The sequence below is a fragment of the Choloepus didactylus genome, chromosome 4 (assembly GCF_015220235.1).
Source record: "Choloepus didactylus isolate mChoDid1 chromosome 4, mChoDid1.pri, whole genome shotgun sequence".
Classification (NCBI taxonomy): Eukaryota; Metazoa; Chordata; class Mammalia; order Pilosa; family Megalonychidae; genus Choloepus; species Choloepus didactylus.
In genome coordinates this window covers 146,336,907-146,351,912 of record NC_051310.1, presented here as the reverse complement: position 1 = coordinate 146,351,912, position 15,006 = coordinate 146,336,907, and the positions used below count along the sequence as shown (strand labels likewise).

At 34.2% G+C, this 15,006-nt stretch overlaps 1 protein-coding gene across 5 annotated transcripts in view; it reads right to left on the bottom strand.

The window, feature by feature from the left end:
* The window catches only part of DPH6 (diphthamine biosynthesis 6), a 228,052-nt gene that overhangs the window by 51,531 nt on the left and 161,515 nt on the right, over positions 1 to 15,006 (bottom strand). For all 5 annotated transcript variants that reach the window (XR_005216488.1, XR_005216489.1, XM_037834360.1 and 2 more), the window contains one exon: positions 552 to 613. Coding sequence is in view for 3 of the 5 variants with exons in the window: in XM_037834360.1 (XP_037690288.1) it covers positions 552 to 613 (62 nt within the window). In the remaining 2 variants the exon portion in view is untranslated. The remainder of the gene's footprint in view (positions 1 to 551; positions 614 to 15,006) is intronic.

The following is a 15,006-nucleotide window of genomic DNA, read 5'->3' as shown; positions in this document are numbered from 1 at the left end:
GCTGAACCATTATACAGTCCCACCAGCAATGAATAAGAGTTCCAATTTCTCCACATCCTCTCCAGCATTTGTACTTTCCTGTTTGTTTACTGGCAGCCATTCTTATTGGTGTGAGATGATACCTCTTTGTGGTCTTGATTTGCAGCTCCCTAATGGTTTAAAAAATAGTTTAAACACAAACCCAGGTTGTTTCTGATGGCAAAGCAACCGATCACAGACTACCAGATATTTTAGGAGTACAGTACTTCTCCTATAGCACACAATGTCCATTTTAATAAAAGTAAACTTTCCAACAGAACAATTTCCTTTTAGGTATAGCTTACTTACCTTACTCACTTCTTGTATTCTGGTCAACAAGCTGGTTAATAATCTTCACAATTAATTCAAAACATGTATTCATGTCTATCAGGTGTATAATCGTTTCATAAAAATATATCATGAAAGTATGTGATTTTTTTCCCAAAGAGAGCTGATTTTATTATTAGCATATCATGGAACTATTTTTACCTCTTTGATATGCCTATATTTTGAGAACTAGTATAAATTCTTACCTCTAAGAGATAAGGCTCCATTTGATCCAGGGTTTTTCCAAGATGCTTATGTGGCTCTAAACCTGCCAAGAGAGGTTACATTTTTTTAAGACAACTATCAGATTGAAGTTTCCCTTCCCTTGTGCCCTCTTCACCTAGGAAACCAGTGGGTGTATATTTTAAATTGCTTTAATCCTAGAATAAAATGTACTTGGCTAGAATTTACTTTCTTATTCCCCTTGGATAACTGGTTTTTTTGCTCCTCAAAAATAAGTTTCATTTTGATTGCACTATGTCAAATATCAGATGCACTGCTTCAGTTACTTTCTCCTTTTCAAGCAAATGGAAATAGAATGGAAAAAATAAGCATCAATTCAAAGATATGTGATTTAAGAACTTGGTTTTTAAATTACTATTATTTTATCCATGAACAATAGTGTAAATTTTGCAATTTATTCCTATTTTATCTGAATTTCAAACTTCTTAGAGTAGAAAATAGAAGAGTGGTAGAGTGTTCACTTAATAACATAGCATATGGAAACAAATAATTATATTGTCAAATAAATGACATTTCATTTAAATGACCACTTGTGCAAAAATGCATTTTCCAAGTAAAAAAAGAGATGATTCTGAACAATGACTTTTGTGCCAAAAGTATGTGTATAACCTCTGATAAAGATATTCAACTTATATAATTTATTCATTTTTAAATTAATTTTTATTTGAAAAATTGTGGGTTTATAGAACAATTGTGATAAAATACAGGATTCTGATATACCACCTTATTAGCAACTTGTGTTACTGTGGTACATTTATTATAATTGATGAAAGCACATTTTTCTAATTGTGCTATTAACTGTAGGATTCTGTTATACCAATATGCTCCTATCATACCATGTAGGTGATGATGTACAGGTGGACAAGTGGGTGGCAATAAGACTCTTTTGCATACCAAAACTTAACTTGCCAGGAAAAAAAAACCATGTGCCACAGACTGACTATGAAATGAATGAATTCATTTTAGCTATTTACATTAATATACACGTGTATTGGCTTAGGTTCATTTAAGTCAGTTACTTCTATTTTTTACTGATTTAAATTATTCAGTTTATTAATGATACAAATTGAATTATAGTTTTATATTTCCAGCTTGCTGCCCATTTTAATAACATGACATTTCTTCTAACCAAATATCAGAATAATAAAAAGGGAGTCAGTGATGATTTAGGATTCTCCTACCACCAAATATTAAAGTAAATTAAACTCAAGTCAAAACAACTCAGGCTGGTCGATCTAGGGAGAATGAATCAGCTCCCTTCATGGCAATCTTATTCTCATGGTGTATTCATTTACTAAAATCAGAATTTTAATTGACCAAGTAAACACACAGATGAATTATTTTTTTACTTTGTCTGGTTCCTCAATTTCTGTCAACTACGATGCAATTCAATCTTTAAAAATGAATAAATTAACAATGGAATATTATTCATCCATCAAAAGGAATAAAATTCTGATATATGTGACAACATGGATGAACCCTGAAGGCATCATGATGAATAAAATAAGCTAGGCATAAAAGTACAAATATTGTATGATCTCACTGATATGAAATTATGAAATAATTAGGATAAGCAACTTCACAGAATCAGAATCTAGAATACAGGTTACCAGGGGTTGGGGTGGGATAGGGAATAGGGTGTTAAGGCTTAAACTGAACAGAGTTCCAATTTGGAAAGATGGAAATGTTTTGGTAATTTATGGTAGTGATGGCAACCCAACATCGTGAACATAAGTAACAGCACTGAAATATATATCTGAATGTGAATATATTCACATGAAAAGGGGAAATGTTAAGTTGCATATGTGGTAATAGAATATAAATTTTTTTAAAAAATCAGTGGAAATGCACTACAAAACATTAAACCCTAAGATAAAGACTACAGTTAATAGTATAATTATAAAAATGTCCTTTCATCAATTATAATAAATGTACCGCAGTAACACAAGTTGGTAATAAGGTGGTATGTCAGAATCCTGTATTTTATCACAATTGTTCTATAAACCCACAATTTTTCAAATAAGAATTAATTTAAAAATGAATAAATTAAATACTTCAAAACAAACATCCATGTAATTACCACCCAGATTTAGCAAGCATTAACACCTTGCATATTTTTCTACCTAACTTTCCTTTAAGAAATAAAACAGTACAGACAATAAAATTCCACAGCATATCCACTCCTAATCAATCCAATAACTCACTCACACCTTCTACACGGATAACCACTCTTCTGAAGTTGGTGCTTTTCTTCTCATCTATGCTTGTATACTTTACTACAAATGAATGCATTGTTTGTGTATTTAAAATTTTTACATGAATGATATAATTTTATAACTTGAATTCAGTAACTTTAGTCCATCCATTTTCGCTGCTGTATTGTATTCCATTACATGTGTATACCAGAATTTATTTATCCACTTTCCACTAAAGGCACACTAAATTGTTTGTAATTTGCCACTAGTACTTTTTACGCTGCCGGGAATATGCTTTTGTGTGTTTGTTTGTAAACACTGACACGAGTTTTTCTAGAGCATAGAGTGGAATTACTGAGTGGTTATACATACATACATATATATATTAACTTCATTACATATTGCCAAGTTGCTCTCCAAAGCAATATTATTAATTTACACTTCCACAATCTGGGAATTAGAATTCCCATTTCAAGTAAAGTGAAAATAATTTAATATCAGATTTTTAAATCTTTCACAACCTGATAGATATATAATTGCTTTACACACTAGTTTTAATTGCAATTTCTCTGATTACTAGTCCGAGTACATATTTTTTCACATTTTACATTCATTCAGGTTTTCACTTCTATGAATTGCTTATTAATATAATTTCCCCATTTTCACTGTTGAATTTTGGGTATTATTTTATGATTACTTTTTTTGATAAATTCTGAATACTAATCCTTCAAGATTATGGGCACTGTAAATATCTTCCCCTAGTCAGTGACTTATCTTTACATTCTTTTTGCGAGGGAGGGGGAGCATCTTTTAATAAACAAGTTTTACATTTTACAGTAGTCAAACTACAGTGGTTTTTTTTTTTATGGGTTTTTGTTTCTTTGTATCTCAATAAACTCTTCCTATCCCAAAGTCAAAATGTTAGTCTCCTATATTTTCTTTTTAAAGTTTTAACATTTTGCTATTCCCATTTAAATCTTTAATCTATTTAGCATTTACTTTCAGCTATCATATATAGTAGTGTTATAATTTTACTTCTCATTGATGGATAGGACTGTTAATGGAATCCCTTCCTTAAGGATGAATATGCCATCTCTGACAAATAAAAGTTTCCACATATATGTAAGTCTGTGTAATGTCACCTGCAATTTACTTAAAATATTTCAGCATAGTCAGTGTGATACACAAGTGTCTACTGTAATCTACACCCTAGAGATGGTCAGTTGGCAACTAAAGGACTCTAATCAGAACCTTTAATTCCAGAGGATGCAATTTCTAGTGCAACAATTATTTTTAGCTTAGATCAGCATTAGACTTTGCTAATTAATACAGTGCCTGTTAGAAATTATTTTTTCCTTGTGAAACTTATTTATTTTAAAACACATATAGTACTTACTACGTGTAAGGCACATAACAATTCTCGTAACATTCCAGTGAATAGGTTCTATTACTGTCCGCATTAAAAAGATTAAGAGATAGAGGCACACAGAGGTTAAATGACTATTCAAGGTCATCCACTACCAAGAAGTAGGATCAGGATTCAAACCCACACAGTCTAGCTGTGAGATTCCATGCTTTCAACTACCATACTATGTTGCTTCTCTTCATTGGGTTAAAGATGTTTCCCACTATACCTTATTTGCTAAGGTTTCTTCATTGTTGTTTTTGTTTTTAGAAGAGACATTGAACTTTACAAATACTTTTTCATATTTAGTGACATGTATTTCCCAAATCTTCACTAATATTAGATATTACTCAATTTAAAATTTTATCATTCTGACAGAGAAAATTAACATTTATCCCATTAATATTTTTCTTTGCATATCTTTAATTTTGTATGATAGATTGAATTTTTTTTTAGAAATTTATCACCAGATTTGTAACTTTTTTCCTGTGAACTGCCTATTAATATTCATTGCCCATTTTTCTAATAGATTACTAATTCTTTACTATTAATATTGAAATTCTTCTTCCAAACCAAGAATATTAGTCCTTTGTCTTATCAAATGTATTTTTTCCTAGGGTTTGTCATTTGTTTTATGTATTTATTTAGGGCATATATTTTATTTGTGATTGCTTTTTTAAATCTTGATAAATCTTGGCAGACATTAGGCAATTTGGGGAGTGTCGTCAAAGTGTCAGGTTTTCTTGTTGTATTTAATGTATTTACTCCCCTTTTCAATTTCATGAATTTTACTTTTACCATTTCCTTTCCTCTACTTTCTTTGTGTTTACTCAGTAGCTTATTTATTTCTAGTGTCTTAATTTGAACACTTGCTTCCCTTCCACTGTCATTTACATATTTCTTATTTTTTAAGAGAAGAATATATGTACACTTTGGTTGCTTCCCAAAAGATTTGAAAGAAGACACTTTCATTGTCATCAGTTTTCAGTATTTTTCACTTTTACTGAGTAATTTAGGGTTACACTTGTAGGTTTCAAACATGTTTGTTTATTTTTACTACTTTTTTGTTGTTTTCTAATTTGATTGCATTGTGATCAAAGATTATGATCTTTATGGTGACAATTTTTTGAAATTTGGTGAACTTCCTTTATGACCATGGACATGTCAAACGTTATAAATGTTACATTTGCCCTTGAAATAAACACGTTCTGTCTGTATTGAAAGCAAGATTCTGCACCCTGAAACACAAAATCATCATCATTCTTGTTAATTCTGCAGTTAAAATCTTCCATAGCCTTACAATATTTGATTACCATGAACTACCAGATTTGAATAAAGGGGTGGTAAAATCTCCCATTATGATTTCAGTTTTGATAATTCTTCTTATAATTCTACTATTTTGCTTTATACAGAGCTATATTTTTATGTGTATACAAGTTCCTAGTTTTGAAATTTCTTAATGGGATATTCCTTTTATGAAGAAGTAGTGATATTTTCATCTCCATACATGATTTCTATCTTAAATTCTGTCTTTTATTAATGTTGCAACATCAGCTTTATTTTGTTTAATATCTTAAACTTTTAACATATATTTTATAATATTCTTTTCCATCATTTATTCTCAAATCTTCTGTGTGCTTTTGCTTCACAGATGTCACTTGTAAGGGCACAAAACTGGATTTTTATTTTTGTTTCATCCAATCCTAAAAATGTAACTCTAAAAGATTGAGTTTAATTTTTTTACATTTATTCTGATTATTTATGTCTGGGTCTTTTTCTTATCTTATTGTAGATTTTCTATTACAGTAAGTTTTGTATCTTTTCCTTTTCTTTTTTCTGTCTCATTATGGATTGAGAAAAGGATTTTCGTTTTACTCTGCTGATTTGGAAGTTGTAGATTGAATTTCTACTCTTTTGGTAATTGCCTGTAATTTTTAACATTCATGCAAAACCATAGTTTTTAAGTCTAAATTTATTAAGTATCTTATCTTTAGTTACCTTCTGACCAAGAGAAGTCAGCATGTTTAACTAGTCACTAAACAAGCTCCACCACTTCCCTTATTATTGTGCGGAACTTAAGCAAAAAAAAATAAAATTACCAACATATTTTACAGTGTCTATGTTCATCACTGTTTCTCATTCATTTCCTCTGCAAACAATCTATTTCTTACTGAAGTCCATTCTTTATTCTTTCACTGAAGATTTGTGAGTGGTAAACTCTCCCACTTTATATAAGTCTGAAATGTCTTTAATTCACTCTCAACTCATAACAGTTTAGTTATAAAGCATTACTACTTCTGGCATTTGAGAATTATGCTTCCATCTCAAAAGGATTTTCAAAGATCCTATCACAAATGAGTCCACACCTTAACAAATAACATCTTCAAAATTCCTATTTATAATGGATTCACACCCAACAGAATTGTAGATTAAGACTTGACAATATCTTTTGCAGGGTGCAGGATTCAAATCCAACTACTGGGGACCTCAGAAATCATATGACATGCATTTCAGATTGTTTTCATGAAATATTTTTTTGGATAAGTTCCAGAAAAAGATCTCAAGCCACCGTCTTTGAGAAAGCAATGGTCAGAAACACCTCAGTGGGCAGAAACTATCCTGATCTATGAGGTTTCTTTTAAATCAGTTGAGACTATTATATGTGGGATGCTATTAGCCAGGGATATGGTAGGAAAATTATTCATCATACCCCAGAATATATTCAGATACAAAACTTTCCTCAAGACATTTTTTGAATGCTTAGAACATACTGTTAATACTAAAATACATGCAAATGAAAACATTGTAATTTATTTTTATAAATATAATGAATGAATGCTTAATTTGCTTATATTTTCACATATTTTTCACAGGTTTTCGAATTTAGAAACATCTAAGCATTGTATGTAGAGGCTTTATAATACATATTTTCATTTCTTTAAATGGAGCAAGACAATTATATAAATAATTTAAAAACTAGGTTCTAGAAAAATGGACGACTTTAACATGAAAAACACTGGAATTTTTTAACTAGATGATAAGCACTGAGAATTCTGACATTCAAGATCCTTCAGAATCAAGACTGGAAGATCAGGGTCAGATTAACATAAAATATATTTGTCATTGAACTTATTTTTTTAAGTTTAATGTTTAAAATATTTAAAGAGAAACATTTTAAATAATGAGCCATGTCTGAGTTAAAATTAACAGTTTAGACAACATAAATAACTTCTCAGTTTAATTTACTTGTTTTACCAATAAGAATCCACTTACATTTCTAAGCACAACTAAAGAATGATGCTAATATACCAATACATTTGTTCTCAAATGACTCTACTAAATAGAATCATTTTAAAGTATGAGAATGTTTAACAATAGCTCAGTAATTTTTAAATCCATCTTATACATTCATTCTATTTTCAATTTTTTAAACGGTAGCCATTTAACTGGAAAATGCAGCCAGTTCAATATGCATAATCCTCTCTCTCTTTAAATAAACCCTAGTATCTAGACCCAATACAATTTCAGTATAATTTGAAAATCTCTCTCCTTATCTTTATAATGTCATCATTCCCATTTTATTTTATATAAAACTGCATTACATTAAAACTCTTTAAGGGACTGTGAAAAAGCCTATGAAAAAGCCACAATGGCTCATGGGCTTTTTCAATTCAATTCAACTTTATCTAAAAGCTTCAATTTATCCTAGTCCTTGAAAAAGATGTTTCTTTTTTTAGCTTCATTCAATTTAGTTGCCTCTTTTCTAGCAAAGCTTGGATCATGAAAGGACATAAATTGCACTGTACCAAAATCCTAACAGTCAGTCCAATTTACCTCCTGAACCAGTCAACTGTGGAATGTGAGTCTCCATGGTATTCATTTTCCCTATGAAAACCTTTATAATCACTGAGAGATGGTTACATTTATTAATGTTGATATCAATATCAATATCAAGAAACATCAATATTAATAAAGAGGATTATAATCCATAGGACCTAGGCTGATGTTATATTTAGAGTACATTTAAACTCAAATACATGAATAAGTAACTTTCAGTTAACAAGGTTTTCTCCTTAGTGCCAAAAAAAAAAAAAAAATTACTATAAATCCTGACACCTAACCATTTAATCATGTCTTACAGAATTTCCTTCATGAAAGCTGGTGGATGAATAAACCCACAACAAGACCTAGGCACTGGATAACTCCATGAAGAATTAAGAAATTAATTAGGAGGAAGAATCATAATTTGCAGAACTGACATCTATTTTACTTTACTTGCATGTATCAATGGGAAGCAATTACAATTCAATTAAAATATTCAATTTTATTACTTTACTGACTGACCTTGAAGTTAATGTCTGTTTTATTTAATTGCATCATCTATGAATAAATGTTAATCCTACAATGTTATGCACCATTATTTTCAATGCATTTTTCAACTTCTCAACTGAATTATATCAGTCAATTTATTATATACTGTCATGAAAGCTAGTGGAGGTTTATTTCTTCAAGACAGCCCAATATATGATGAGAAAAGCATCACAAATGTTTGCTAAAGCTATTTTTAACGGAGTCAAGTAAAATGAATTGTTCTCTCAACTTCTGTAGTCTAAATTTTTACTGTAAAATCAGTAGGTGATAATAGAAAAGGCATAATCATTCTGAGAAGCAATTTCTAGTCTGCCTATAATTCTTGATAAATCCATTGCAGACAGGAACTGAGTAGCCCATGTATCTTCAAAAGTAAAAAACAACAGCAGCGGAGGCGGGGCAAGATGGCAGACTGGTGAGCTGTATGTTTTAGTTACTCCTCCAGGAAAGTAGGTAAAAAGCCAGGAACTGCGTGGACTGGACACCACAGAGCAATCTGTCTTTGGGCATACTTCATACAACACTCATGAAAACGTGGAACTGCTGAGATCAGCGAAATCTGTTAAGTTTTTGCGGTCAGGGGACCCGCGCCCCTCCCTGCCAGGCTCAGTCCCGGGGGAGGAGGGGCTGTCAGCTCCAGGAAGGAGAAGGGAGAATTGCAGTGACTGCTCTTATCGGAAACTCATTCTACTGATTCAAACTCCAACCATAGATAGACTGAGGCCAGACACCAGAGACTCTGAGAGCAGCCAGCCCAGCAGAGAGGAGACAGACATAGAAAAAAAACAACACGAAAAACTCCAAAATAAAAGCAGAGGATTTTTGGAGTTCTGGTGAACACAGAAAGGGGAAGGGCGGAGATCAGGCCTTGAGGCGCATATGCAAATCCAGAAGCAAGGCTGATCTCTCTGCCCTGGGCACCTTTCCTTAATGGCCCTGGTTGCTTTGTCTATTAGCATTTCAATAACCCATTAGATCTCTGAGGAGGGCCGTTTTTTTTTTTTTTTTTTTTTTTTTTTAAATCCTTTTTGCTTTTTCTAAAACAATTACTCTAAGAAGCTCAATACAGAAAGCTTCAAAGAATTGAAATTTGGGCACCTCAAGTCAAGAGCAGAACTAAGAGAGCTCTGAGACAAAAGGCAATAATCCAGTGGCTGAGAAAATTCACTAAACAACACAACTTCCCAAGAAAAGGGGGGTGTCCGCTCACAGCCACCATCCTGGTGGACAGGAAACACTCCTGCCCATCGCCAGCCCCATAGCCCAGAGCTGCCCCAGACAACCCAGTGTGACGGAAGTGCTTCAAATAACAGGCACACACCACAAAACTGGGCGTGGACATTAGCCTTCCCTGCAACCTCAGCTGAATGTCCCAGAGCTGGGAAGGGGGAGCAGTGTGAATTAACAGAGCCCCATTCAGCCATCATTTGAGCAGACTGGGAGCCTCCCAACACAGCCCAGCAGCCCAGAACTGCCCTGGGGGGACGGCACTCACCTGTGACATAGCACAGTCATCCCTCAACAGAGGACCCGGGGTGCACAGCCTGGAAGAGGGGCCCACTTGCAAGTCTCAGGAGCCATACGCCAATACCAAAGACTTGTGGGTCAGTGGCAGAGACAAACTGTGGCAGGACTGAACTGAAGGATTAGACTATTGCAGTAGCTTTAAAACTCTAGGATCATCAGGGAGATTTGATTGTTAGGGCCACCCCCCCTCCCCGACGGCCCAGAAACACGCCCCACATACAGGGCAGGCAACACCAACTACACACGCAAGCTTGGGACACCAATTGGGCCCCACAAGACTCACTCCCCCACTCACCAAAAAGGCTGGGCAGGGGAGATCTGGCTTGTGGAGAGCGGGTGGCTCGTGGACGCCACCTGCTGGTTAGTTAGAGAAAGTGTACTCCACGAAGCTGTAGATCTGATAAATTAGAGATAAGGACTTCAACTGGTCTACAAACCCAAAAAGAACCCAATCAAGGTCAGCAAATGCCACGAGGCCAAAAACAACAGAAAATTATAAAGCATATGAAAAAACCAGACGATATGGATAACCCAAGCCCAAGCACCCAAATCAAAAGACCAGAAGAGACACACCTAGAGCAGCTACTCAAAGAACTAAAGATGAACAATGAGACCCTAGTACGGGATATGAAGGAAATCAAGAAGACCCTAGAAGAGCATAAAGAAGACATTGCAAGACTAAATAAAAAAATGGATGATCTTATGGAAATTAAAGAAACTGTTGACCAAATTAAAAAGATTCTGGACACTCATAGTACAAGACTAGAGGAAGTTGAACAACGAATCAGTGACCTGGAAGATGACAGAATGGAAAATGAAAGCATAAAAGAAAGAATGGGGAAAAAAAATTGAAAAACTCGAAATGGACCTCAGGGATATGATAGATAATATGAAACGTCCGAATATAAGACTCATTGGTGTCCCAGAAGGGGAAGAAAAGGGTAAAGGTCTAGGAAGAGTATTCAAAGAAATTGTTGGGGAAAACTTCCCAAATCTTCTAAACAACATAAATACACAAATCATAAATGCTCAGCGAACTCCAAATAGAATAAATCCAAAAAAACCCACTCCGAGACATATACTGATCACACTGTCAAACATAGAAGAGAAGGAGCAAGTTCTGAAAGCAGCAAGAGAAAAGCAATTCACCACATACAAAGGAAACAGCATAAGACTAAGTAGTGACTACTCAGCAGCCACCATGGAGGCGAGAAGGCAGTGGCAAGATATATTTAAAATTCTGAGTGAGAGGAATTTCCAGCCAAGAATACTTTATCCAGCAAAGCTCTCCTTCAAATTTGAGGGAGAGCTTAAAGTTTTCACAAACAAAGAAATGCTGAGAGAATTTGCTAACAAGAGACCTGCCCTACTGGAGATACTAAAGGGAGCCCTACAGACAGAGAAACAAAGACAGGACAGAGAGACTTGGAGAAAGGTTCAGTACTAAAGAGATTCGGTATGGGTACAATAAAGGATATTAATAGAGAGAGGGAAAAATATGGCAAACATAATCCAAAGGATAAGATGGCCGATTCAAGAAATGCCTTCACGGTTTTAACGTTGAATGTAAATGGATTAAACTCCCCAATTAAAAGATATAGATTCGCAGAATGGATCAAAAAAAATGAACCATCAATATGTTGCATACAAGAGACTCATCTTAGACACAGGGACACAAAGAAACTGAAAGTGAAAGGATGGAAAAAAATATTTCATGCAAGCTACAGCCAAAAGAAAGCAGGTGTAGCAATATTAATCTCAGATAAAATAGACTTCAAATGCAGGGATGTTTTGAGAGACAAAGAAGGCCACTACATATTAATAAAAGGGGCAATTCAGCAAGAAGAAATAACAATCGTAAATGTCTATGCACCCAATCAAGGTGCCACAAAATACATGAGAGAAACACTGGCAAAACTAAAGGAAGCAATTGATGTTTCCACAATAATTGTGGGAGACTTCAACACATCACTCTCTCCTATAGATAGATCAACCAGACAGAAGACCAATAAGGAAATTGAAAACCTAAACAATCTGATAAATGAATTAGATTTAACAGACATCTACAGGACATTACATCCCAAATCACCAGGATACACATACTTTTCTAGTGCTCACGGAACTTTCTCCAGAATAGATCATATGCTGGGACATAAAACAAGCCTCAATAAATTTAAAAAGATTGAAATTATTCAAAGCACATTCTCTGACCACAATGGAATACAATTAGAAGTCAATAACCATCAGAGACTTAGAAAATTCACAAATACCTGGAGGTTAAACAACACACTCCTAAACAATCAGTGGGTTAAAGAAGAAATAGCAAGAGAAATTGCTAAATATATAGAGACGAATGAAAATGAGAACACAACATACCAAAACCTATGGGATGCAGCAAAAGCAGTGCTAAGGGGGAAATTTATAGCACTAAACGCATATATTAAAAAGGAAGAAAGAGCCAAAATCAAAGAACTAATGGATCAACTGAAGAAGCTAGAAAATGAACAGCAAACCAATCCTAAACCAAGTACAAGAAAAGAAATAACAAGGATTAAAGCAGAAATAAATGACATAGAGAACAAAAAAACAATAGAAAGGATAAATATCACCAAAAGTTGGTTCTTTGAGAAGATCAACAAGATTGACAAGCCCCTAGCTAGACTGACAAAATCAAAAAGAGAGAAGACCCATATCAACAAAATAATGAATGAAAAAGGTGACATAACTGCAGATCCTGAAGAAATTAAAAAAATTATAAGAGGATATTATGAACAACTGTATGGCAACAAACTGGATAATGTAGAAGAAATGGACAATTTCCTGGAAACATATGAACAACCTAGACTGACCAGAGAAGAAATAGAAGACCTCAACCAACCCATCACAAGCAAAGAGATCCAATCAGTCATCAAAAATCTTCCCACAAATAAATGCCCAGGGCCAGATGGCTTCACAGGGGAATTCTACCAAACTTTCCAGAAAGAACTGACACCAATCTTACTCAAACTCTTTCAAAACATTGAAAAAAATGGAACACTACCTAACTCATTTTATGAAGCTAACATCAATCTAATACCAAAACCAGGCAAAGATGCTACAAAAAAGGAAAACTACCGGCCAATCTCCCTAATGAATATAGATGCAAAAATCCTCAACAAAATACTTGCAAATCGAATCCAAAGACACATTAAAAAAATCATACACCATGACCAAGTGGGGTTCATTCCAGGCATGCAAGCATGGTTCAACATCAGAAAAACAATCAATGTATTACAACACATTAAAAACTCGAAAGGGAAAAATCAATTGATCATCTCAATAGATGCTGAAAAAGCATTTGACAAAATCCAACATCCCTTTCTGATAAAAACACTTCAAAAGGTAGGAATTGAAGGAAACTTCCTCAACATGATAAAGAGCATATATGAAAAACCCACAGCCAGCATAGTACTCAATGGTGAGAGACTGAAAGCCTTCCCTCTAAGATCAGGAACAAGACAAGGATGCCCGCTGTCACCACTGTTATTCAACATTGTGCTGGAAGTGCTAGCCAGGGCAATCCGGCAAGACAAAGAAATAAAAGGCATCCAAATTGGAAAAGAAGAAGTAAAACTGTCATTGTTTGCAGATGATATGATCTTATATCTAGAAAACCCTGAGAAAGCAACGATACACCTACTAGAGCTAATAAACAAATTTAGCAAAGTAGCGGGATACAAGATTAATGCACATAAGTCAGTAATGTTTCTATATGCTAGAAATGAACAAACTGAAGAGACACTCAAGAAAAAGATACCATTTTCAATAGCAACTAAAAAAATCAAGTACCTAGGAATCAACTTAACCAAAGATGTAAAAGACCTATACAAAGAAAACTACATAACTCTACTAAAAGAAATAGAAGGGGACCTTAAAAGATGGAAAAATATTCCATGTTCATGGATAGGAAGGCTAAATGTCATTAAGATGTCAATTCTACCCAAACTCATCTACAGATTCAATGCAATCCCAATCAAAATTCCAACAACCTACTTTGCAGACTTGGAAAAGCTAGTTATCAAATTTATTTGGAAAGGGAAGATGCCTCGAATTGCTAAAGACACTCTAAAAAAGAAAAACGAAGTGGGAGGACTTACACTCCCTGACTTTGAAGCTTATTATAAAGCCACAGTTGCCAAAACAGCATGGTACTGGCACAAAGATAGACATATAGATCAATGGAATCGAATTGAGAATTCAGAGATAGACCCTCAGATCTATGGCCGACTGATCTTTGATAAGGCCCCCAAAGTCATCGAACTGAGCCATAATGGTCTTTTCAACAAATGGGGCTGGGAGAGTTGGATATCCATATCCAAAAGAATGAAAGAGGACCCCTACCTCACCCCCTACACAAAAATTAACTCAAAATGGACCAAAGATCTCAATATAAAAGAAAGTACCATAAAACTCCTAGAAGATAATGTAGGAAAACATCTTCAAGACCTTGTATTAGGAGGCCACTTCCTAGACTTTACACCCAAAGCACAAGCAACAAAAGAGAAAATAGATAAATGGGAACTCCTCAAGCTTAGAAGTTTCTGCACCTCAAAGGAATTTCTCAAAAAGGTAAAGAGGCAGCCAACTCAATGGGAAAAAATTTTTGGAAACCATGTATCTGACAAAAGACTGATATCTTGCATATACAAAGAAATCCTACAACTCAATGACAATAGTACAGACAGCCCAATTATAAAATGGGCAAAAGATATGAAAAGACAGTTCTCTGAAGAGGAAATACAAATGGCCAAGAAACACATGAAAAAATGTTCAGCTTCACTGGCTATTAGAGAGATGCAAATTAAGACCACAATGAGATACCATCTAACACCGGTTAGAATGGCTGCCATTAAACAAACAGGAAACTACAAATGCTGGAGG